The sequence below is a fragment of the Micromys minutus genome (genome assembly GCF_963924665.1).
Source record: "Micromys minutus genome assembly, chromosome: 16".
NCBI classification, from domain to species: Eukaryota; Metazoa; Chordata; class Mammalia; order Rodentia; family Muridae; genus Micromys; species Micromys minutus.
This window is the reverse complement of record NC_137985.1, coordinates 10,879,958-10,906,147: the sequence shown is the minus strand read 5'-3', so window position 1 is coordinate 10,906,147 and position 26,190 is coordinate 10,879,958. Positions and strand designations below refer to the sequence as shown.

Here is a 26,190-nt window from a genome sequence, read left to right as displayed (position 1 = left end):
TGCAGCTCGCACAGTGGGAGTGGCTAATTTCGGGGTGGGGGGGAGGAAGTCAGGTGCTAGTCACAAGACCAGGCTGGAGTCCCAAGCATCATCTTGGGACTGCCTCCACACCCGCTCTCCACATAGGATAGGTTTTGGTCATTTTACCATGGCTTTTCTGATGATACAGTTGGGGAAGGAACAACACAAACTATTCTGAGAAAGAATGAAATTCTGAGCTCTGTCTCCATGCTGATTGGCTGCAGAGAAATGGGCAAAGGTGACTGTTTACAGCATTGAATTTTCAGTCAGGTGCATGTGTCACATTTATAAGCACCACTCTCTAAACAAACAATATGGTCTTTGTCCACCAACTGTGTTTGCTCTCTGTTGCTGAAATTCTTTCCCTGGGGGAGTTGTAAACAGCAACTACCACCTCCTCGTAAGGTTCCAAAGGCAAACCAACCATAGCACTCCACAGAGGTCACCTGGAGAACCAGGGAATTTGTTGGACTCCTTCACCAAGAGCCGGAGGGGTTACTGGAAAGTCTTAACCTGGTGATAGCTTCCCCAGAGTGTAGTAGATGCAGCTCCCTCTCCCCTGGCTTTCCCTACGTACTCTAATTCTTCTTCCCAAGGCCCTGGGACTGTGTGCAGTCAGGACAGACTTGTAGATTTCTTGACCCCGTTCCCTCCCATCAGGGCTGTCTGTAGGCCCGGAGATGGGGGACCCTATAAAACTGGGGTTTGCCTTCCTCAGAGGCGGCTGCTCACTTTGTCCATCTTGACAGCACTGGCTGGGATTTTGAAGTGTGGGTTTTTTTTGTTGTTGTTGTTTTGGTTTTTTTAATGTGTTGGCAAGGTTTTGAAACTTCACAGACTTCAAGGCAAAGCAGTGTTCCTTCAGAGTTCCTGGACACTTCTGTCTCTGTTGTTCCTGATTAAAGCACCTGCTGGCTTACTCAGCAGCACGGACATGAATTTTTAAATATGCTCTGGTGCCTCAAGAATTTTTTCACAGTGACTAGATGGGAATATTTCCGGTCCCTGGGTGGATGCTTCTGTGCACCCCAGGGTGTTTACAATTCTGTGCAGGTTCAAAGCATTCTACTTGCTTTCTCTGAGATTCATCTTCCTGACATTTTCACGGCCACACTGTTTACTTTTCTGGGCCATGTTCTCCCCCTTACCCTTTCATGCGTTTGTTTTTATCATGGTGCGTCTTCGCTGAGACCTCCTTCATAAAGACAAATGAAACTTAGAGCCAGGCTGGGTGGAGGGAAGGGCTTGGGTCCCTTTCTGTCACTGCACTGACCGTGTCCTGTAAGTCACGATCTGTGAGCACACTGTAAGAATGGATGTCAAGTGTACCATTTCCACTGTCTCTTGCATGAAATAAGAGCTCCCTTCTCACTAGCTGTCATTAAGAACGGTAAAGACCTACATATTGAGTAGCTACCAATCCCAAAACACTGAAACAGCAGCTACGTGGGTGATACGTAGAGGCAGAAGTTCAGCTGCTGTTGGGAGCGCGAGCTAGGGTGAGAGGAAGTATGAGGCCAGCAGCAAATGCAGAAGCCGCGGTCTCCGTGTGTCATAAGGTGAGTATGGGCACCTTCCACACTTGTAACACCGCACAACTCGGCCAACAGCCTCGATGGTACAAGAAGCAGGGACTTTTGCCACCGAATGTTGTTTCTCTGAGATAACTGTCTCTTTTATTTGTTTAGCTTTATGTAGGATTTCACACGGGTACAGTGGATTTTTATCTTATCCACCTCTCCTTCTAAGTCCCTTCCCTCTCCATAGTCCTCTTGAATTCATCTCTGTGTGTGTGTGTGTCTCTCTATCTTTCTCTCTCCCTGTCTCTGTGTCTCTGTCTCTGTCTCTGTCCCCCACCCCCCACCCACTAACTAGCTCTACTTTCCTACTTTCTCAGCTGAGCATGGGATCTTGTGACATTTCCCCTTTCCTACCCATGTCCGTGCTAGGATGGTGACTGGCATGCACTGGTCTTGTGCCGACAGCTATAGCATTTGAGGGTCCATGGGTGTCCTTTCCCTGACCTGTGCAGAAGGCACTAGCTCGCAGCAGTCCTCCTGTCCCCTGGCTCTTTCCGTCTTCCTGCCCCATTGTTCCATGATGTTCCCTGAGATCACTCGCTGCTGGCACTGAGTCCCTGTGCTCTGGCTCGTGGTGGGACTCTGTAGCAATCTGTCTGCTGCCAGATAGGGAGCATGTTCCAGCATGCTACCCTTGATTCAGATTTCCTGGAGTGTTTGCAGGAATTCCCATCCTGGGGAGACTGACGCCGAGGTAGGGTACTGGAGGTGGAGGAGGGCCTCTGGTTTCCTCTAAAAGGTAAAGCGCATCTGTTACCAAGCAAATGCTTCTCTCGGTTCTACTGCTGTTTGCACTGAAAACCAAGGAAAGGGCTCTAGAGTCTAAGTGTGTCGCGTGTTCCTAGGGACACCACCATCAGCAACCACTCGAGGAATGGCAGCTATGGGGAGAGCTCCCTGGAGGCCCACATCTGGCCGGAGGAAGAGGAGGTGGTGCAGGCCAACAGACGGTGTCAGGACATGGAGTACACGTAAGGACACCCACATAAGATGCCAGCCCCTCCACACCCTTCTGATTTTCTTGGCTCTAACTGGCATGGGCTTAAGGGCTCCAAAGACCCCTGCTCTGGAGAGAAGGCTATCTCGTGCTTAAGCAAGAAACTCCACATAACAGTCCTGGAGGGGAAGGTGAAGACTGAGGCTGTCTAATAACTAGAGAACCCAGATGTCCCTGAGAGTTCTGGGCATTTGTCCTAAAGCCCCATAACTCTATGAGCTGAGAATGAAAAAGAAATGCCACCCCCAAGGTCTAGATTTGGAGCCAGAGTTACCTATTCCCACCAAGATGGAGAGCTTGGACGGCCAGTGTGTGCTCCTCTGACGGACAGTTCCCAGCCCGAATTCCCATGACACTGGACCCCAGGCCCGAGGCTCCCATGAGCTGATATGAAAACAGGGCTTCCCAGATGAGCCAGAAATAGGTTCAGCAAGTATCTGTCAGAGTTGTGGAAAGACCCTGGGCTGCTTATCATCTTTGGCCGTCAGTGGGGACGTCGTCTCTCCTAGATCCTAGGCATTTCCTCCTTGTCCTTTCCCTACAGAAACTTCCCTGCAGTCAGTTTACCTTGTTTGAGGCCAGAGCTTCTGCTTAGCAGTGTCCCCACCCCACTCCACCCTCTCCCCTCAAATGTGATCCACAGGTGTCCTTAGCTTAGTCCTTGGCGTCCATAGCAGACGGTGCCCATCTGTCTCACGTCCTCTGGGAATCCCGACTGCTGAGGCGCCGGGCAGGAAAGCGCAAAAGCACAGCTTGGGAAACTTGCAGACTGCCAATGCTTGACCACTTCTGTGGATCTCCACCCCATAGCCCAGAATTGCTGTGGAAGTCCCTGAGTTTTATTTTACTCATGCCTTTGTTGTTTGTTGGTTGGTTTACAGTATTAAAAACCTCCACGCCAAAATCATAGAGAAGGATGCCATGATAAAAGTCCTGCAGCAGCGATCCAGGAAGGAAGCTGGGAAGACGGACGCTTCCAGCCTGCGGCCTGCCCGCTCTGTCCCATCCATTGCTGCGGCCACGGGGACACATTCCCGCCAGACTTCACTTACCAGCAGCCAGCTGGCGGAGGAGAAGAAGGATGAGAAGACCTGGAAGGGGAGTATAGGTAAGAAGAGGACCATATAGAAGAAAACATATAGAGAGCGGCACCTATAGAATCCCTGAGGTGGCCGCCTTATCACGGCTGGGACAATTTATGCATTCTTCAAAGGGGGAGGAAAGCCAGTCATGTTGGACAGTGAGGGTTAAATGAGAGACATAGAAGTGCTTTGTGGATTCCAAAGGTTATGTGAGCTCTTGGGCTTAGATTGGTTCTTGTTAATATCATTAACAACATAAAGTGTCTTAGCAGGACAAGCCTAGAGTCCCTCAGAATCCTACACCATCTGTGCAGCTGTTTCACGGTGTGTCTATACCTGTGGCACATGAAAGAGGTCAAGGATGAGGTCAGCCTGTGTTGTGCGGGATGTTGAGAATTCTTCAGGAGTGGCTCTTAGTTGGAGCAGTATCCTAGAGTACAGTCATGCTTGTTCACAGGCTGGGCCACTGAGCTTGGCAAGGAAGCTTGCAAGTCTCCTGTCCCCTAACACTGCCTGCAACCGCAGGGGTCTGTCCCTTCTTTGACACCTGCCCCTGGCTCACACACATTTTTATTTCTCTTCTCCAGCACAGAGCCTCGGGGTCTGGCTGATTTGTCCCACGGGGTATAAGCTTCCGTATAAACCCACAGAGTAGGGGGTTCAAAGACTCGCAACCAGAACATCTATCTGTTTGAAGTCCCTCTATTGGTGACCTCCTATAACCTCAGCTCACCAGCGAGGATCCACGGGGATATGGGAGCTAGGTTATCAAAGCCCATCTCAAGGACAGTCCCCAACCCAGGAAGACAAGTGTGGTTGAGGCGTGTGAACTTGTTCAGTTATGCTGGAGGGTGCTCTAGGGGAAATCTGTATGATGATTCAGGTACACATCACCTGTGCCTGGACTTCTCTCTTAGCAAGTCATTGCAATTCCCGAGAGTCGAGGCCTAAGGAAGACTGGCCATATTGTCTGTTCCAGTCAGTGTGACTGGAGCCTATATGTCAGTCATAGAAATAGGAGGGGCTCTGAGGGTTCAGGTGGAGACCACCCTCACAGGCTCCTGCATAGGACCTCAGGGTTTCCCATCTCGTGGGTGATGGGTTTGAAGAGCTGATAGAGAGATACCCCACCTGTCAAACATGGTTTTCCATTGTTTGAATTTAGATTACAAATAACATTTCCATAAAGAGTTTAATTATATGGACTTAATACATAATACAGGAGTATTTCTTACTTTGAGAATGCACACAGGTACTTATTAAGAGTTTAATGAATGTATCATTGAGTAAATAAAGCCATCCCCAATCTAGAAAGAAAAAGGTAAGTTTTCTTACAAAAGGAAATGAGGGAAAGCAGATGATCCTTGAAAAGCTGTTTCTTCTGCCTTCAGGGTTCCTGCTAGGCAAGGAGCACCCGGGACAGGCTTCTGCCCCTCTGCTGCCGACCACGGCTGCCTCTGCACTGTCCCCTCCGGCCTCCACATCATCGGCCGGCAGCACCCACGCCAAGACAGGCAGCAAGGACAGCAGCACGCAGACCGACAAGAGCACTGAGCTCTTCTGGCCCAGCATGGCTTCCCTCCCCAGCCGGGGCAGGCTGAGCACTGCCCCTTCCAACAGCCCAGCCGTAAAACATCCAGCTGCCAAAGGAACCGCGGAGAAACAGGGTATGTGGCCCCCACCTCTACCGTGCCTGGTGAGATCAGGAACAAGTCAACTCCTGCGTTTCAGTGGTGGTCATGACGTCAGACCGTGTGGTGCTTGTTGTTGTGGGACTAACATGTATATAGATATGTTTAGTATGTTGCTGTAGAAGAAGAGCACGCAGCTTAAGTGACCTGGTGACATGTGTGTTCTACCCCCCCTTACACACATAAGTAATTTGAGGGAGGGAGGGTTTACTGTGGTGTGTGGTTTGGGGGACAACTCATCATAGTATACTCAGTGCAGCAGTGACTGACGTGTGAGGCCCTTGCTCACACTTGAGCAGACAGGGAACGGAAGGGGAGAGTCAGGTCTGCAGCTGGCTTTCTCCTTTGTTTTCAGTCCAGAACCCTAAAACACTGTCTTCCCTGGGAGCCCCCTTCAGTCATTCCGTACTTCCCAGTGAGAGATTCTCACAGCCTCCCATGAGTCTGCCAGGGTGTATGAGATTCTTGGGCATTAGAAATGGTCCCACAATAAAGAGTGCTCGGGAATCCAAGGTGCCCCCTGGAGAGCAGGTTGCTCATGTTTGCCCTCTGTTCGGCAGAGAACTCTACTGGTCACGGGAAGTCATCGGAGCACAGAGGCAGAGTCAGCAGCTCGTTACACAAGCCTGAGTTCCCGGATGGAGAGATGGTGGAGGTGCTCATCTAACCATCGTCCTGTGGAGTGTGGTGCCAGCCGACAGACAAGAATAGAGGCTGAAAGAAAAGATCCAGGTGGTCAGTTGCAGTAGCAACTACAAAACCAAGACAGGTGTGGACAATGTTACCAAAACAGCTCTCCTGTCTGCAGCGGGAGTGAGAGAGGAACCATGCAGGCTTGGAAGCAGAGTTGAAGAGGAGGAGTGGGATTTTCCATTGTAGAGAAATTGCCTGTCTTAGGGAGGCTCCACGCTTCCCGGTTCTTGGCTTATAAACAGATGAAGAAGAGCTAGCCTTTCCCCAGAATGACCTCGTTCCTTTTGCCTCTTAGCAGGTTTGGCTTAAGAAGAATCTGCTAGAAATCCTGAAAGCGCATCTTGGCATGTTGTGTATGTGCATGTGCGTGAGTGTGTCTGTGTGTGTCCTTAGCCAACACATCCAGGATGAAGGTGGATTCCACAGGCAACTCCTGTCACCTTTTGGCTGTTTCGTTTGTGGTTTGTGGTTTCAGAGAGTGTGAGGCTTTGCTTGTCTGGATTGAATGGTATTTTCTGAGCAGGGTAGGCGAGAGATGCCCTAGGCCCTCACCCACCCGACTTCTTTGAACTTATCTGTCTCATCTCTACTTATTATTTTGTTGTTGTATTTTTTCTTTAATTAGACATAGCAGAGTTCCTTACGTAGGGGACTTAGGGGACTACCATCCTTGCTGTGGTGTCCAGATGGACAGAGCCTCGTGTTGGCACCCTGGCTGCTCCTTCACCTTTGCTTAACCAAACTGCAGCTGCCTGTCTTGCTGGGAGCGAGGGAAACCCGGATGAGGAGTCCCTGCGTCGCTAGTGTAACATCATGCCTCTGATGTGTCCTCACTCACATCTTCTCTCTTGCAAGGAACTTGACAGTTACACCCCATTGCCCTGTTGGGAAGACTTCCTTGGGTACATGAGCCACAGGAACCCCGTGATGGCATACACAGAGCTCTCTAAGTAGCATCTGAGATCTCAGCAGACATCCCACAGTAACTTTCTTGTCTTTGAAGCTCTCAGGCCTGTTCATTGCTCTCCCCTGCCTCATCCTGCCCTGCTTCCTTTTGATTAGCACAGTGCCGTCCCTGATCAATGCTTTTTCTCCTGGGAATTTGCTTCGTAACTGGTAGACTTGCAGCACGGTCAGTGTCACACAAGGGACACGACTTACCTGAAGTGAGGCAGCAATGCCATGGAAACGAGCCCCTGTGAGCAAGAGGCAGGGACCTGAGGCTGCCGCCCCCCAAGGCCTCGTGTTCCTTGCTGTGGACACTGGCTTCCTGCCAACCCCAGGAGAAGCTGCCCAGGGCACGGTTGGTCCTTCAGATCTCCAGATCAGTGGGATTTGTTTTCCAAGTTCCTTTCCTCATCACTCTTTTTTTGTGCTCAAGAGAAAATAGTGGTAAGCCCTTTACCGTAAGTCCCTCTTAAATGCAGCACTGAGTACAGCTTGGGTCATGTGTCCCAGGACTTGTCCCTAGGGTGAAATTGTGGCCTCCCCAGGTTGAGGTGGCACGTGCATTGTGAGAGGTGTAGCCTGGAGAATGAGAACAGGGGAGGAGAGAGACAGTGGTGTTTCCCTACAGAAGCCTGGGCCATCTGACAAGACAGAGGAGGTAGGACTGGCCTCCCGTGATCCATTTGGCAGTGGGAACCAGGCTTGGAGCCTCCCATCCCCTCCTTACCTCTTCTCGCAGACCTTACAGCCCGAGGGCGGAGCTCGCCTTGTGCTCTGTGAGAAGACAGCATAAGAGGCCTTGCCAGTTGAGGTGGGGCTGGAAGATGGAAGCAGATGGTGTAGGAACCATATTGGGTATGGCATGTTGTTCAGTTGGTGGCAACTAATTCTCTTAATGAGCATATTTTCTCCAAATAATGTTGGGGAAAAACCCAGGAAGGGAGGGCTATAGAGATGGGTAATTAGTGAGATCTCCCTGCATAGGAGTCAGGCACCACCCAGTTTATTCAAATTCTAATCTAAGTGTTTCAGACACATTGCACACTTGGGCAGAAAGTCTCCTTCCATCCCCCACCCCCTGCACTGTCAGAACGTTTCAGTTGTCTGAAAACAAAGGAGATACAGTCTGCGGCTTTAACTGCATGTGAAGTGTGGATTTTGTCCGAGAGTCCACGTGGAGAGAGAAAGAGACAGGCCATGGCTTTAAGGTTGAGGCCCTTCATCTGTCCTCGTAATTCTCTTGAACTGTGGAGGACAAAGGAGCCCCAGGCACTCAGAAGTCATACTGTGCTCTGGGAAGTTCGTAGGATCTGAACTCCTTCAATACCAAGAACAGCACTACACAGGTATTTTAGTACTGACTGTGCGAGCACTAGAAAAAGTGCCTGTTGATTGGTCCTCAAAGCACCAGGGGAACAAGGCTGGGCTCACTCTCCCGACTGCTCGGTGCAGAAGCTGGACCCCTGAGGCGCACCAGCCTGCCTCCGGGCTTCACCCCAGGTGCCAGCATTTAAAACAAAGACTTAGAAGAGGAGTCCCCTTGACTTCTCGCACAGCCTTGAGCACCATGCCTGGGTGCTCCTGGTCCAACTTGTGATACCGGTGAGCACACAGGGAAGCTGCCACCCCTCTCGGGGCCTGAAAACAGGACTAAACCAGCACCTCATATAACTAACCACACCACCACCATCCACAGGTATGGATGGAAGTCTTCATGTTCTGTATTGAGCACAACTACAAAGCAGATAGGAAATAAGTAAGTAAAAGTCCTTCCTCATAGTGCAAAGGGCTCATCTTCAGATCTCTTGGAGCATTTGACATAGAACTAGAGGGTCCTCTCTTAGGATTAAGAATAAATACAGGCTGTAGCTTCTAGTGGTGACTGACCCACATCCTACTTTGTCCTTGAGGGAGCAGTATAGTGTTGTCTGCATACTTCCAGGTGTCATATGGAACATGAGAAGTGTTGAGGTCACGTCTCTGTCCCTGTGGTTTCAGTAAGTAGATTCTTCTATATGTAAGCACTATTCCTGTCTGGAGCTTCATAGCACTAAGCTGCCAAGAGAAACACGTTCGTTTGCAAACAATTAAGAGTGTGTGCTGAACACTTGACGTTGTTATTTGTTTCCCAGAAGCTGGTGACCAGCAACTGTGGCGTGTTCAGCAAGTCTAGACCATGCCTACAGGGTGGGGCTGCTCCCTTCCACAGTCAGCTTCCCATAGAGGTGGAGACAAGGTATGGTGGGACCTGTGTTGTTCAGTCCTGCAGAAGTCTCTCTTTGGAGCCCATGTATGAGTCTTGACCTTTTGCTGTGAGTGGATTGAGAGGCAGTTGCCCCAAGTGAATTCTGGTCTCAGTGCAGAGACTCCAGCTGTTTTGACACCCAGGAAAGGAACTGCAATGTCCCCTGCATAGAGGCTCTGTCCTACTTGGCCCCAGTAACCCCACACATTTAATAAAGTGGCTGGAGCTCCTCCTTTCCAAGAGCTGGTGTTGGGTACTCTCCTCCCGAAGCCCTCCTGTCCCACGAGTTGTGTGAGCAGCCAGATACGGCTGATCTAAAAGACAGAGGCAATGGCTGGTTGGCACAGAAGGTGTTTCCAGGCAGGGCCCTTGTGTGTAGGCTGCAGAGAGCTGTCCTGAGTGGGAGGTTGTGTTGTTTAAACACATGGTGTCTTCGTGTCTACACTCGATGAGCGGGGTATATGTCCTGTGTTCTCCGGGTGAGACCACACCCCCTTTAGAAGCAAGATCTGCTAACTGTTCTCAAACGGGAACGCTGGAGAAAAGCCAGCCCCCTGTAACTTCCCTAAAAGCTGAGTCAGCCACAGTCTCTAAGTATATATATGTTTGCTATTTTTTTTTTTTTTTAGTTAATCTGTTTTAAATGTCTTCAGCTGATGTGAGAGTTTTTTAAAGGCATTTGCTTGTAGTGAGGCTCCATAGGAGAGAGGCTGTGTGGTGAAGCCAGTCACCCAGGGGCCCCAGGCCAGCATTTCAGCGGACTTCTGGAATAGGTGAGCATATTTTCCTCTCTTCAGTAGTACACCTACTCTCATTCAGTAATTTAATGGCATATTATATCATATGTAAATGCAAACGTATAAGGTAGAATTTCTTTTCTCAATATCCAAAAACCTCCCGCTTTCCTCTCAGCTCTCCCAGGGGAGGATTCCAGGGCTCCCCATGTAAAATGGTTGTATACTCCACTAACAGAATGGCCTCCAAGGCCTGGCCCATTTCTCTCTCAGATTCCCTTTAAAGTGACAGGTCATTGTCTTTTGAGAAGGGATTTAAGTCTCCGAAATATCCCACATTGTTTACAACACAAGGGAAGGAACAGAGGGCGATTAGTCAGAATCAGGATCCCAGAGCCATCAAGATGACTTTGTGGAAAAGGACCGCCACCAGAGCAGAGACCTGAGTTTGATCCCCAGGAACCCCATGGTAGAAGGAGAGGGCCAACTGCAGCAAGTTATCCTCTGGCTTACACACACACACACACACACACACACACACACACACAAACACACACACACACAGACATACACATGCACACATACATGCACAGACATACACATGCACACATACATGCACAGACATACACATGTATGAACACATACTGACACATATGCACACATACACAGGCACACATACATGCATAAATACACATACATACATGCACACACAGTTTTTAGAAGAATGTTTAAGATGTAGGAAAAGGGTTATTTTCCCTTCAACCTCTAGGGCTTCACTTTCCAGCCCGCTTCTCTCGCCAGGCCTCATATGCACACGGCCCCTGCGTACACTACAGACCTAAGTACATATTCATTCGTATGAACACCCAGTAGGTACTCTGTAAAATGGATACTCTTAAGTGCATGTTATTTCTGTGTGTGCTGTGACTGGGGTGTGTCTTTGTCATAAGACTTTGCTTCTTTGCTGAATTAAGACTCTGCCTTCCCTCCCAGGCAGAAAATATGCAGCAGTTTCGGGAATCGGCTTCTCAAGTTTCCCGCCTGTGTTGTGTTTACTTGTGGCTTCGCCTGAGAGTCTGTCCTCACATACACACCTGCGAGTATTTATTACAAGGCAGAGTGGGCACAGGTCTAGCCACAGTACTTGTATTTGAATGTTTCCAGGGAGGGACGATGGAACCCCCTCCTTAGTGAGGTGCGCACAGAATCTGTGTCAGATTCTGTGAATTGGGGTCAACACTGGTACTAGCTTCCCCTGACTCTGAGTGCCCTGGGGCCACTACGCTCTTCACTGCCTTGTGTGTGCATGGGTGTGGTTGTGTGTGTGTCTCTGTTGGGGGCATGTGCCGCACTTCCCAGCAGACTCTGGTATCCATGTGTAACCTTTGGCATCGAGTGTTACTGCACTACAGTGACAGGTGGTGTACAGATCTGTGCAAGTGGGTGTGCAGACCGTAGGAGTCCCGACGGTGAATATGGATACTGTTGGTCAGCCAAAGACTTTCCTATTCTTTGCTGCTTAAACTTTGTGCCTTAATATTGTACATAATAAATGGTTAAAACAGTAAGGTGGTTTCTCGTTTCCCTTCCTTGTTCTCTTTTCCTTCAGGGGACATCAACAAAGCACAGATGTCACACTGACATCTTACACATGGATCACACCTCATGATGCTAGCCCCAGAGCCTTGTGGCTGCCCCCAGGGACCCTCAGTCCACACGTTCACAGTCCTAGCTGCTGGGGTTGGCAGCCCCACATCCCTTCTGGAAGATGGCTGAGGAGGGAAGAAGTGTTAGAGGCTGAGGGGGGGCAGGGGCATGTAGAGGATAGGGGAGGGGCAGAGGAAGTTTCTCTCTGAGCATCTTAGACGCCAGGGAGCAAAGCACAAGTAGACACGCTCTGTGCTCAGGGTGGGCAGGAAGATGGTAGCTGCTTTGTCACAAGAGAATAGCAATGAGTCTCATGACACTGCACAGAGTAAACGACATGGCATCGGTGACGGGGAACCACATGTTATGTGTCTCTGGCCATGTCTTCCGGAGGGAACCTGTGTGTTTCCTCACCACAGGACCTGGCACAGGAGGGGATTCGGAAGCATGAGCTCAGAGAGAGGATGAAGAAGGTGTTGCTAAGCAACCCACCAACATGTGGTTGTGGTCCTCAGTCCTCACAGTGGTCTAATCACGGTCCCTCTGTAAAGACCAGGGAACTTAGGCTCAAACAATAGCAAAAGGTGGCAGGGTGGAGACTTCAACCCTGGTCTTCCTGACAGTTGTCACACTTGCCAACAGAACATATGTGAGTTCCTAGAGGTGAAGAGTTCAAGCCCATGTATGTATGACAGACACACACACACACACACATACACGCACGCACGCATGCACACATGTGCACACACACCTCCTTCTACCCAGATAAGTTCTCTGGGGAGATGGTTTCTTTTGGGGGTAACCTATATGTAATTATTAGGATTCACTCACATAAAATGAGATAAATGATATTAAAATAGCTGCTACTATTGGGTCCGTTGCTAGACTGCAGAACTTGTTAAATGTAATTTCTGACACAGTACTGTGTATGCACTCAGAACATTATGCACACTGAGAATGCAAATAAACTCTAGTGTCACATTCAACAGCAGACAGCACCCTGTGTCTGCTGTAAATGGGCCAAAGAGCGGTTTCTGAGATTAGCCAGTCTGGGGACCGGGAGGCTGGGTGCTTCTGAGCTGGCTCTCTGACTCCCATGGGTGCATTGAGGCACTGGGCTGGGTTCAGTATCTCTGGGACTCTGCAGAGTGAACCCCAGTGCTGGAGTTCACTCCAGGTAGCTAGAGTGGTAGCCCAGTCTGGAAGCCACTGAACCATGTGAACAGAACCTATGTAGATGCTGCACGTGTGAAGAGGTGGGTGTAGACAAAGCTGTGCAAAGGTCAGCCCCGGGACAACATTCTCCACCCCAGTACATCGTCGCGCTCTGTGTTACGGTAAACCTAATCTCCTCAGGAACTGCCCTTCACAGACCTGTTTACACTGAGAAATGTGCTTTCTGTGTGTAAAGGGAACATGAAGACTACACAGACTGCTCAGTGGTTAAAAGAACATATACTGCTCTTCCCAGCATCTCTGTTGAGGGGCTCACAGATGTTCCTTAACTCTGGTTTGGAACATGCCATGTCTATTTCAAGAAATACTGCCTGGAGCTAATGAAGTCATCAGGGCACCTAGAACCTGGGTAGGAAGGATCAGAAGCCACAGGAACCATCACAGCCTATGAACAAATAGTAGCTCTCTAGCTGGAGCTATGTATGCCTTAATACTATTCATTTTACAAAGCCAAGCTAAGGGGAGAAAGAAATGAGCTTCCTAGTGTGGGCCAGAGTGGATGGAAGCTGAGGGAAGGATGCTAAGCAGGTGAGAAGGACTGACCCATCAAATCTGGGATGGAATCTCCCAGTCAGATTTGGAGCAATTACTCTTGGCTAGGTGTTTGGGAAATGGTTATTTCATTGGAAAATTCTTTCAGTTCTGATCTGATTACCATTAAAAAAACATTTAAAATTTTATCTCAACGTCCCAGTTGGTGGTCATTAAGGGGCAGAGAGAAAAACATAGTAAACACAGAATGTAATGTGTATCTTCCTCATTCGGCATCTGCACTAGCTCTCCGTCACTGTATCAAAATGCCTGAGGAATTCATGTTGAAGATGAAAACATCTGAGTTACAGTTATGGGGGTTTCGGCTTTGTAACTGACACCATCACTATGGACCTGTGGCAAACCAGGACACTGTGACCATGGTGAGGCAAGCCAGTGTCTCATGGCAGCCGGGCACAGCAAAAGAGAGGACAGGAAGAAGGGGCAAGAACAAAGAATGCTTCCTTTTGTTCCAGGACAAAGTTCCTGGCTTCTTTTAACAACGCCTTCTTGGCCCAGTTTTTTTTTTTTTTTTTTTTTTTTTTTTTTCTTTTTTAGTGCACTATTCTGTCTAGACTGAAAAGTCTTTCAACTCTTTCTACTCTGCTCATAGCTCTCCATCTTAACTCTAAACCTGGCCAGTAGTTCAGTGGCCAGGAAGGACCATATCACATAATGAAGGGTTGGCCCGTGTTAAAATTTGCTCCACCAGATCCATCAGGCCATTACCTGCATATTCCGTCCATCAATGATCCCTAGAACAGTTCCCACCAGAGCCCTCATCTGCGTATGAAACCTGATAGCCACTCCTTTTCAAGCCACTTATCATCTAACCTTCCATTTCGATCGTATGATGTGAGGCAAGCACCGAAAAGAGGAAAGATTTCTTTTGCTCTCAGTTTTGTCAGAGACCCCTTGCTTAGTCACTAGGCTGAACAGCAGGGTGGGGGGGCGAGTAGCAGAGGATCCTAATCTTTTCACTTCATCCAGGAAGCAGAACAAGGAAATGGGAAACTCCACTTCCGCACATGTCTGCGGCTGCGTAAAGAGTGGTTTGTGCGGACCCTGGGTCTCAGGACTAGGCCAGAAAGATAGCTGCTGGGACATTTGCGTTTAAGACTTGGATGAGCACTTTCTGAGCTGTCAGGCCTGCATCCTCCTGACTCCTCCGGATACAGTGCTTGCAGTTCCTGTGACACATCCCTGGGACACTCACCTTTCTCTTTATCCTTTGAATTCTGTGGTGGGAAAGCCCTTGTTTCAGAGTGAGGAGGAATAGAATTCCTAGCAGTGCTACACCCTGAAGGAAACAGTCTGTGCCGAGATCCCTCCAGACACTGTGAAGGTAGCCGGAGCTATGACAGCTCTCTTCCATCAAAGGATGTTACATACTTTATGTGCAAGTGTGTGTGTGTGTGTGTGTGTGTGTGTGTGAGTGAGTGAGTGAGAGAGAAAGAGAGAGAGAGAAAGAGAGAGAGAGAGAGAGAGAGAGAGAGAGAGAGAGAGAGAGAGAGAGAGAGAGAGAGAGATGTGTTTTCTGTATCCCAGCGGGTCATTGTATACAGGTGAGGCAAAGCTCCATTTTATTCCTGACAGGTACGCAGGTATGTCCGTCACTCTTCTGACATGAATGACTTTTAAAGCTGAACTGGTAGCTAGAGAGATGGCTCTGTAGTAAAAGAGCTCTGGCTGCTCTTTCAAAATAAAGATCCTTCAAAGGACAATTGGCCACAGGTTCTTCTCTTAACCAAAGGGTACCCGAGCCCTGCATTTTAAATTGACTTGTAAGGAGGTCGGTTAGCCTGTCTGTGTAGTTACTGGGGGTGCAAGTGGGGGGTGCAGTGCTGCTGGGGCCAAGAGTGGCTTCCTTCCTTCCAGGTCCCTGGGAGGTGAAGTGGCCAGGCAGCTATGGGGTCTTTGTGTCCCAGGTGAGGTGCCCCAAACCCAGAATCCACTGCCTCTGTCATAGCGTTGACCAGCTTTTGTTCTAAGGGAGACATTACCTCATCTCTCAAGATTTCTAGCCCTAAGGAAACACAGCCAAGAGATGGCCCAGGAGAGATTAGTAGGGGGACTTGCATTCCTGAAGTGCCTAGTAGGAGCCTCAGCAACCAGAGAGAGGTCATTTCCCTCAGCAACAGCCTGGTAAGAATGCAGGAACCCTGCCTGGACCTGGGTGGGAATGTGACTTACTGGTCCCGGGTTGCCATGGACAACCAAGACCCTAAGCTTCTCTGTTCCAGCTCTGCCACTCCCTGGTACCCAGCCCAGCTCTCTGGGTGCAGTCTCTGTCTCCTGACCTGACAGCTAAGAGCAATATGGCAGCTAATCCTCCTGAGACACCCCAAAGGTGTGTGTGTTATTTCTGCAACCGTGTGCACCCCCCACCCCGTTTGCAGATGAGGAGATGGGGTTGGGTTGAGTGGGGGTGGGGATGGTGATGGTGGAGCTCAGACTTGGCTCCTTTTCCTCTTTGGCTCTTCCTGGTCAATAGAGACGGGGTGGTGTAGTTTGGTTTTAGTAAAATTTTCATTGTCGTGATGAATGAATTATTTCTTGTCCTCTGACCTCTGACCTCTGACCTCCTCCACCCCCACCTGGCCCAGAGTCAGAGGTTCTTAAAGGGGTTTGAATTAACCTGTCCAAATTTGTTGAGCATGCTGCCTGTAAACCCAATGGGCTTCCAGAATAATCCAAAGCTGTAGACAGCTACTGTAAAATAGGAAAACATACTCTCTCCTCTTGATACTTGGCTGCCATTTGCTGGCAAAGTACCCATACCCATCTCTAGGGAAATGTCATACCTGTGTCCCATCTTGTAACTGGGTTGTAAGTAACCTGCTCTAGCATGCACAGTCAGGCCGGACCCCACACACCTGCTTGTAAATTTGCTACTACAACTAGCTGAGTGATCTCAGGCGAGTCACTGGGCTCCCCAGGGCTTACTGCCTTTATGGAGACAACAGATCTTTCCTCTCATGCCTTCTGCCCCACACAACTTCCATTCCTACCCCAGAGCCCATTGCTCACAAGGTTTGGACTGGAAACTAGGAAAGAAATGGTACAAATTCTAGGAGAGGAATCCTCCCTGATGAGAGACAATGGAAGTGTTAAAATCAGAGACAGTGGTCCCGGAGAACGGGCAGCCTTTCCAATGCCGCTGACTTCAGGAGGGATACGTGGGAGCTTTCTGTGTCCATGTTCTTATCACGGTGGAAGTGGAGCTTCTCTGGCATAGATGTTGCTCTTGTGTTTCCTCCTGCATCGGAGACTTAATCCTTCCAAAAGCCTCAGCTCCCTTCCTTCCTCTTCAACAGGCCTGCTTTCAGCCGTGACAGACCAGGCCTCCTGATTCTTTGGGAATTTGCCTCTAAATAGTTCTAGGGTGAGATTCTGAGTCTAATTAGTGAGTGCTGGTCTTGGAAAAGACTTCAATGCCAAGGCTTGCAGATGACAGAGAACTTAGATCAAGAGGCCTGTCATCAGGAACATGCCGTCTGGAAGCTTCTGAGGTGAACAGTTTCCCCTGCTGTGAAGAGCTGACTTTCTGCATCAGGCCAAGATGGCAAACCTGGGCTTTGCTTTTTGTCCTTGCATTCCCCCACCTGGACCCAGGTGTTCTAGTCAAGGAATAGAAGTTTGTAACAGTGTTTGGGTATGGAACCTGAAGGCACACTGAAATCTTTCCTAATGACTCCTTAAGGGACCTTGTGGTTACAGGGATTTGGCCAGCCCACCCACTTGACAAAGAGACTGCTTCATGAGCTTGAGAGGCATGGGAGGAGGAGACATGGGGGAACCTTAAAGCCTGAGCAAGTTTATGTTCCACCACTGAGGGGGCTCTGAGGACAAGGACAGACCCCAAGGCTCCATCATCTGAGCTGGCCTGCAAGCCACCCCAGTAAGTCTTCCCTCTGGAGGCTGGCCTTTTAGGAACAGCCCTCATTTTCAAGAACTTGAGAGACTGACTTTGAAATCCAAGGAATCCCAGAAGCACTTTCACCCCTAAGGGCTTTGTTGACATCTTGCCAGTGCTGAGGATTCCTAGCCAGGATCTTTTCAGGGCTTAAAGTTTACAATGGCTATATTCAGAGGGTTTGGTTTTTTTCACACTTCAGGAGCGTTCGTGGCTCCTCCGTGGAGTGCACAAGGGGAAAGAAAAGGCGAGGTGGGGGTGTCCTGGCTAGAGACACGTCCGTGACGGCAGAGCTCACGGAAGAACAACAGAGAAGGCCCCATGAGTTCTGCAGGGAGTCTGAGCATCAGGCTGCGCAGGAGTCTGCACAGCTGTTTGAAACCCTGGTCCAAATGTGTTTAGATTCTGCGACGTGCCAGAGTAAGGTCACTTCCAGCAGAAAGAGCAGAGAGCTCCTTGAGACTTGAGAATGCAAGGGTTAATAACCTCTTTGTGAGCATTCATGATCCTTCTGAAAAATCAGAGTAGGGGCTGGAGAGATGGCTCAGTGGTCACACATCACCCACATGGTGACTTACAACTGTTTGTAACTTCTGCTCCACGGGGCCCGACCGTGTGCCTCTGTGGACGCTGTGCACATGTGGTACACACATGCACTCAGGACAAGCACCCATATGTGTAAACTTAAAACAAAGCAAAACAGTCGGGGACTGGAGAGTTAAAAGTTGCTCTTCCAGAGGACGTAGGTTGCATTCCCAACATGCGCATGGCAGCTTACAGTTGTCTGTACCCCCAGCTCCAGGTGACCCAAAGTCCTCTTCTGCTTACCTCAAGAAGTACATGGATGTAGTAAACACAGATGCAGGAGAAACTCACATACACATAAAATTAATAATAAAATAAACTTTAAAAAATCAAAATAGATCCTCTGGTGGCTTGGATAAGAATGCCCCCATAGGCTCATGTGCTTGGTTCATGGAGAGTGGCACTATTAGGAAGTGTGGCCTTGAACTGAGTCAGTGTGTGTGTGTGTGTGTGTGTGTGTGTGTGTGTGTTTTGCTTAGAGGTCTAGGAAGCTCAAGTTAGCTCTCTGCTGCCCTGGGATCAAAATGTAGAAGTCTCAGTTCCTTCTTCAGCCCCACGTTTGTCTGCCCGCTGCCATGTTTCCTTCCTTTGTGAGTTGCCATGGTCGTGGTGTCTCTTCACAGCGGTAGAAAACCTAAGACAGACCTTTGACAAGGCTGCACTGGGATGCATTCCATGGCGCACAAGTGATGCAGGGGCATCAAAGATGCTCTGTCCCAGCCAGAGGTGACAGTGCCTAGCCAAGGTCCTCACGAAGCTCTAGTAACAAGAGACTAGTGCTGGGGTAGTGGCAGAGGCCTCCAATCTCAGCACTCAGGAGGTCATCTGAGGCAAGCAGATCTCTGAGTCTGAGGCCTACCTGTCTACACAGTGAGGTTCAGGACAGTCAGAACTACATAGTGGAGACCCTGTCTTATAAAACAAACAAACATGTTAATGGATATAACACTGGGTACATGGGGGCACCACACTAGAACAAAGTAAGGCATACAAGGGTAACATGGGTGCCTCCAAGTTCAAGTGGGGATGTTGAGTGTGAGGGTAACGTCTTGTCTCAGGGTTTCCATTGCTGGGAACAGACACCATGATTAAGGCAAGTCTTCTAAAGGACAACATTTCATTGGAGTTGGCTTACAGGTTCAGAGGTTCAGTCCAGTATCATCAAGGTGGGAGCATGGCAGCATCCAGGCAGCCATGGTGCAGGCAAAACTAAGAGTTCTACATCTTCATCTGAAGGCTGCTAGTGGAAGACTGGCTGGCTTTCAGGCAGCTAGGACAAAGCCCACGCCCACAGTGACACACCTACTTCAATAAGGCCTCACCTACTCCAATGGGGCCACACCCTCTAGCATATACAAACCATCACAGACAGAAGGAATGTTGAATGCTTTGATTCTGGGACTGTAGAAACCTACTCAGCTATTAAAACCAACTTCATGAAATTCTTAGACAAATGGATAGAACTAAAAAATATTATCCTAAGTGAGATATCCCAGTCACAAAAGAATACACCACATGGTGTGCACTCACAGATAAGTGGCTATTAGCCCAAAAGCTTGGAATACCCAAGATAAAATTTACAGATCATATGAAGCTCAGAAAGAAGAAAGACCAAAATGTGGATGCTTCAGTTCTTTTTAGAAGGGGGAACAAACTAAAGGAGAAAATACAGGGACAAGGAGTAGAACAGAGAGTGAAGGAAAGGCCATCCAGAGACTGCCCCACCTGGGGATCCATCCCATCCAGGCAGCCACCAAACCCATTACTATTACTGATGCCAAAATGCTTGCTGACAGGGGCCTGATATGGATGCCTCCTGAGAGGAGAAAGGACTGAAGAGGTTGAAGGGTTTGCAACCTCATAGGAAGAACAATATCAACCAACCAGACCCCCAGAGCTCCCAGGGACTAAACCACAACCAAAGAGGACCCAAGGCTCCAGCCACATATTTAGCAGAGGATGGCATTGTCTGGCATCAATAGGAGGAGAAGCCTTTGCTCCTGTGAAGGCTCATTTCCAGGGGAATGCCAAGTGAGGTGGGAGTGGGTGGGTGGGAGGGGGAGGGTTATGGGAGAGGAGGGAACTGTGAAAGGGAATAACATTTGAAATGTAAACACATAAACTATCCAATAGAAATAAAGAAGCACAACCTCTAGCTTCAAAAAAAGAAAGAAAAGAATCCCTCAGCAAACTCACAAGTCTCCTAAAATACGGTATTCAAATGGCACTCTGTAGTGTAGATTTGCCACACGGTAAGTACAGCGCTTCCAGAGATTCCCCGTGGCTCTACTGTGGAGAAAGAAGCGGCCATTCCTACAGGTGTGTCCCAGAATCTAGAGCAAAACGACTCTTCGTGCTCAGTCACATAATGCATGGTACATGACAAGGTCGTCATGACAAGGTCTCTTCATGTCATTTCCTTTCCAAATAAGTCTGTGGTTAAAGTACTAACCATGCTTTTAACGGAGAGCCAAATGTAAAATGGTTACAGTCTTTATTAGGGAAGTAAAAAACATTGCTTTTATAATGAGCTTTTAAAAGCTTGTGTGTGTATCAGTCTGGCAGTTCCTCTGAAAATTGGACATGGTACTCCCTGAAGACCCAGTTATACCCCAGAGAATCCAACATACAACAAAGATACATGCACCACAATGTTCATAGCAGCTCTATTTATAATAGCCAGAAGCTTCAAAGCCAGACACCGCTACCTTCAGCTACATACACTAGTAACTAGTAAGTTTTCAATGCACACTATCAAACCTTTAAAAAAATTAAGTACTGACAAAAAAAACCCATTCATATAGTTTTATGCAAAAATGCTTTTAAAATCTGTACATTTATCTGTTTTTTAAATAAAGTTGTTTAATTTTTTTAAAAAAAGTTTGTGTGTGTTTAATATCATTCCTCCAGACAAAGGAGAAAGAAGTTAGCTATTTCTTCCACCTTTTGACATTTTAACAGACTTGACACTCGCTCTACAGGACATAGAGCCCGACCGAGTTCTTGCTTGGTGATGGGGTGCCACCTAGTGGCCAATATGGGGAATGACTGCTGCTTTCTCCGGGCGCTTAACCAAGCTATCCAGTAAATCTCTAACACTCCTGAAAGCTTTTCATGACTCTGAACAGTGCCCGAGTTTCAGCTTTCATGTCTGATCGTAGACATTTGTTTCTGGGGATGCTTCCACAGCTCTCCCACTCTTAGGACAGGGCTGGGTTTTTAGAATTACATTTTCTCTACAGAACTTTGCTAAGTGTGGCTGCCGGGGGCTGGAGAGTATAGAAAGGAGGAGGGCTGTGCAGGGATGGAGGGCGGTCTGGCTTTCTAGTCTCCGTTCTTGCAAACAGATCGTCCTAGGTCTTCCTGTGGCTGCAAACTACTATAAAAAAGTGAGCCTAAAATGGTCACAAAGAGGCCCTTGGGTATATATAGGTATGTGTATATATAATCTGTGTGTCTCTCTCTCTGTGTGTGTGTCTGTGTGTGTGTCTTCTCTGCTCCTCAGTTCACAGCTGGCTGTCTCCTCCCCTGTGTGCCTACTTGTCTCTGGATGTGGAGCTGAAGGTTAGAAAGTCCTGACATAGCAGTGTACAGGGAAGAATTATTTACTTTGTGTCTTCCTTTCCAAATTTCCCCTCTGCAGTCTTCTGCTCCATGGGTTTTGAGCCTATGGTGAGGTATAGGGGCAGGAATAGGTGGCGGAGACCACTCAGCTCACAGCTGACAGGAAACAGCAAGAGCTGTGTTCCAGTGCTCTTCCTGCTCCGCCCACAGCTTCTTTCTCCTAAGGGATGCTCTCTGGAAACAGCCTTGTAGACAAACCTAATGTGCTTTCCTAATCTCCAATCCAGTCTTGCTGATAATCAAACGTAAACACCACAAGGTTTCTCCCCTGCCTTACTCCTGAGGGTGCTGGGGACAGCAGCTGCCTCTGTCTGATGGAGAGAGCACGTAGTGACCTTTGTGCACATTGCAGACAGGCTGCAGACTAGCACCCTACAGACAACCCTGAACCACTTTGCAGAAAGAACGCCGCGTGTGTCCTCAGTGCAGCCCAGTAAATGGTTTGAGGCCTGAGTCATTTGATGAAGGAGACTTCTTGGGTGAAGTCAGAGGGGGAGAGGCTGGAGAGCCACATGGGGGATGGAATGGATGGAGTAAAGATTATTCTTGGGGAGTCTGTCCTGAACCCAATGCAAAGGTAGAGAGGGATCTGGGCCATAAGGACCACCACAGAATGTCCTCTTCCCCTGAGAAGAAGCCACACCTATACTGATGTCTGATAGAACATTATAACTGTGGATGGCTGAAGCATGGCAGGCTAAGAGCTTTCTTTAGTCCTTCTTACTGTCTGACCTCATGTCCTCAAGACTGCTGCATAAAACTCTTGGAACGCATGCCAAGCCTGGACTTGGCCTCCACCAGGCCTAAGGCTAAGAATGTGATAAGGCAGATCCAAGTCCTATACAAGAGATCTCTCTTTGGTAGTCCTGATGTCCCTCGGAAGAATTTTAAAATTCGTTGGTTAATGGCATGCTTGTTTTCTTTGGCTATGAGAGAGTTCATGGAATTCCACTGTGGAACATGTCACATTCAGGGTAATGACTACATCTTTCTGGGTCACAGGCACTCATATTTAGCTTAGAATGGGCCTTAAAGCAAGTTGTTACTTTATGTGAACACTCTAACCCCGGTCCAGGAGGGCTGGCTATGGGTTTCTACTTCTCTCAGTTGCTGGCTGTCAGCCAGAGAGGGGACTTCCTAACCCTGGACTCCTGCTAGCCAGGGTGAAGTCTGAGGAAATGAGAGCTATCACAGAGGGAAACAATGTTTCGTGAATACTTCCTGCTGTCGGTGAAAGCCTTTCCACACTGCTTACAAACTAACAAGTTAGCTTGCTACAGTTGCATAGCTCTCTGTAGAAGACAGAAACGAAGGACAGTTCATTTGCCCCGCAACAGCAGGGTCCAGGGTATTACATTTCTATACAACGACCCAAGCTCTGACTCCCAGGTCTTTCTCTTAACAGTGAGAGGACTCTAAGTAGCAGAAAATCCAGACTTTTACAGTGGATGCTAAACACCCTTACCTTAGCTCTTCAAGGCTGTTCACTGAGTACAAGTTTTCAAAGGATAGTATAGAACAATGGGAAACCTTGGTATTATCTTCCAACGAGCAACATGTGTTCGTCCACAGACATCAAATGGACTAGGTATAACAAGATACATCTTAAAATGTTGAAACTGAAAACCGGGGCAACTCGCTTAAGCTCAAACCTTGAGAAGCCCGGTGTCAAACCTTAAAGATGTAAGGAAAGAATCAATTTCCTCTGCAGGTGGGGGTGGGGGTAAGTTTTTGTTTGTTTGTTTGTTTGTTTGTTTTCAAGCACCATAGAGGTTGTGACCCTTGACCTGAATCTGTTAAAGGTCATGTAGATGGTTGGCTGAGTATTGGCATTTGAAATAGAACAGGGTGGTGTTTAGGAGTACTATTACTGTGGCAAAATACATGATCAAAGCAACCTAGGAAGAGAAGGGTTTATTTAACTTATGCTTTCATATCATAGTGCATCATCAAAGGGAGTCGGGACAGGAACTCAAACGGGGAAGGAACCTGGAGGCAGGAGCTGATGCATTGGCCATGGAGGGATACTGTTTCCTGGCTTGTTTCCCATGGCTTGATCAGCCTGCTTTCTTATAGAACCCACGACCACCAGCCCAGGGACGGTACCATTCACAGTCAGCTGGGCCCTCCCTCATCAGTCACTAATTAAGAAAATATCCTACAGCTAGACTTTTTTTTTTTTCATAGAACAACCTTTATACATATAGACAAAAACATGGAAAACTGAAGACCATCACATGACTTTGCTAATGCAAATTATGGTGTAAATTTAAGTTAATTTAGGAACAAGTTAAAACAATAATTTACAATACACTGAAGCTACCCACAAATTGCTTCCCCTAATGGATACATTTTCAAAGCAAAGCTGTCAGCTGAACTTCACAGAAGTAATACAATGTGAAATAGAAGTAAATGTCTCATTCCAAATAATTTACTTTCTTCAAGCATCACAGATTTAATTTATGGTTTAAAAACAAATTACAGAAAAATGTTAATAACTTTTCACTGCTTTATATACTAATTTAGAAGTCATGAGGAATACTTGTTTGTTGATGCAAGGCACTTTTCTTTTGGGGGTTTCATATTGAAGAAACAGTGCTACATTGGTTTAGTCTACTTTGAACCATTTTGGACAAACTAAGAGCCAGGCAACTCTGAAAAGACCAAGTCCACATTTGGCTTAAACAGCAAAGAGAGAAAAAGTCATGTGGAAAATGTATCTGGTTCTAGAAAGTAAGACCTCTTTGATCATTACAACTTTTCTCATTTAGAATAAGGGAGGCAATTGGGAAGGAAGTATTAACTGTATTAACATTAGTAAAGTAGGCTAGTTGGTTAAAGTCATGATTTAAAGATATGGGACCAAGAAGTCTAAAAAAATGGTAATCAAGTCACTGAATTATGCTAAAAAAGTGTGGACAAATTCTACATCTGTTAATGTTTCTGTAAGAGGCTTCATCATGAAACTGAGCTGTAAAATTACTTAAAATGTAATATCTATAACACAAAATGACTTTTTAGGAAACATTAAGAAATTTGTTATAAATTATCCAAAAATCTATCAACAAATCCCCCTAGCTTGTATTTTGTTTAAAGTAATACCTTTGTATCATACAAATACATTTCAAGTATGGAAAGTGCATTATTGCAATAATACCTCTTTGTAAGTCGAAAAGTCTTGGTTATAATAAAATCATAAAGTTTTTTTTTTTTTTTTAAAGTAAACCCCATCACCCATCAGCACCATCTACTGCAGAGGTCCAACATCCCAAAGTGTTGTTCAACAAGTTGCAGAGAAGCATGTCTGGAAGCAACGCATAATTGAAGAGAAAGTATTTGTGTGTTTTCCATTTCTTATTACCATCACCAGGATCCTCTCCTCTCTAGGTGGAGCTCACACCCATGTGACGTCAGCAATCCTGTGCAGTGAACGGTCCTCACAGGTCAGCCATTCTGTGCGGTTGCCACTTGCATGTTTCCTAAGTCATCTTCTTCTTCATGTGTTCTCTTCACACTACCTGTGGTACCGAATGAACAGATAAAGACCTTCCTATCTGCACTGGTGACATCATCTGTATTGTTAGTTTTGCTAAGTAGATGGCTTCCTATTCCTGAGGTTGGTGGACAAATCCAGCATTAGGATTAATACAAAATCTCCTTTCTTGGACATAAGCAAATGCATCTCTGTACTTCATCCCAAATGTCTCCATGATGTACGCAATAACCAGGGACGCACTTCTAGAGATACCTGCATTCCCATGGACAAAAACTTTTCCTCCGTTTTGTAAGCTTCCATCAATAAACTCTTTTGTCATAAGGGAAAAAAACGTATTATGTTTTCAACTGGATTATCAGCAATATCCAAGGCTAAATATCTAAATAACTGTTGAAAGTTTGGTTTAATAAAGTTTCTTCAATATTTTGCCATATTTTATGTGTTATGCCATGTTTCTGCAGTATAGGTAGCTTGCTTTTCATAGCAGAAGAGTATGGGCCTAAGAACAATCCAGGCAAAACTCCCTGCGTCTCTCGTCTCATAGGGTAAGTCCACTCCACTCCTCGGCGTGGGAGCGAGGGGAACTCCAGTTTCACGTCCTCCATGGTCCCAGGGCCCCGGCGGGGGGGGGGGGCGCAGTGCGCCCCGCTGCCTCCCCTGGGCTGGCAGAGGCGACAAGGGAAGGAAGACAGGCTGGCGCGCGGCTGGCTCACTGCGAGCACTCGTGGACCAGAGGGTCCCGGAGTCTGCGACAGGAAGGAGGAGGGCAGGGCGGTGCGCAGACCTCCCTCACGCAGATCTTATGAAGGCATTTTCTCAGGTGATGTTCCCTCCTTGAAGATGACTCTAGCTTATGTAAATTAAGATGAAACTATCTAACACAGGGGGCAAACCGGAGAGAAGCCACAGAGGAGAATTATGAAAAAAACCAAGCAGGTCGGTGTGCTGTGTTTGGGAGTCAGTGGGTAGACCAGACATTTTAAAGAGACAAAACAGAATCCAGAGCCCTGTCTGGAAAGAAGCCCTTTCTAAGAGGTCTGAAGTATCCATAGAATGTTCCACCTTCTCCTATTGTGTTTTCTCACTCTCAGGATCATTTCAAATCATTATATCAACGGAGTGACTTTGTCATGGTTCTTGTGTGCTGATGCTATCCCTGAAGGC

General features: G+C 47.7%; 1 protein-coding gene and 1 pseudogene across 4 annotated transcripts in view; one reads left to right on the top strand and one right to left on the bottom strand.

Moving 5' to 3' along the window:
• The window catches only part of AMOTL1 (angiomotin like 1), a 117,506-nt gene extending 105,947 nt beyond the window's left edge, over nucleotides 1-11,559 (top strand). For all 3 annotated transcript variants that reach the window (XM_080930097.1, XM_080930096.1, XM_080930098.1), the window contains 4 exons: nucleotides 2,447-2,572; nucleotides 3,480-3,706; nucleotides 5,072-5,347; nucleotides 5,932-11,559. In XM_080930097.1, coding sequence (XP_080786223.1) covers nucleotides 2,447-2,572; nucleotides 3,480-3,706; nucleotides 5,072-5,347; nucleotides 5,932-6,038 — 736 coding nt within the window. In that variant the 3' untranslated portion in view covers nucleotides 6,039-11,559. The remainder of the gene's footprint in view (nucleotides 1-2,446; nucleotides 2,573-3,479; nucleotides 3,707-5,071; nucleotides 5,348-5,931) is intronic.
• Nucleotides 11,560-24,974: 13,415 nt separating this feature from the next.
• Nucleotides 24,975-25,631, bottom strand: LOC308430663 (serine/threonine/tyrosine-interacting protein-like; annotated as a pseudogene). Its single transcript has one exon. The product of its transcript is annotated as a serine/threonine/tyrosine-interacting protein-like (transcript).
• Between the last annotated feature and the right edge of the window lie 559 nt (nucleotides 25,632-26,190).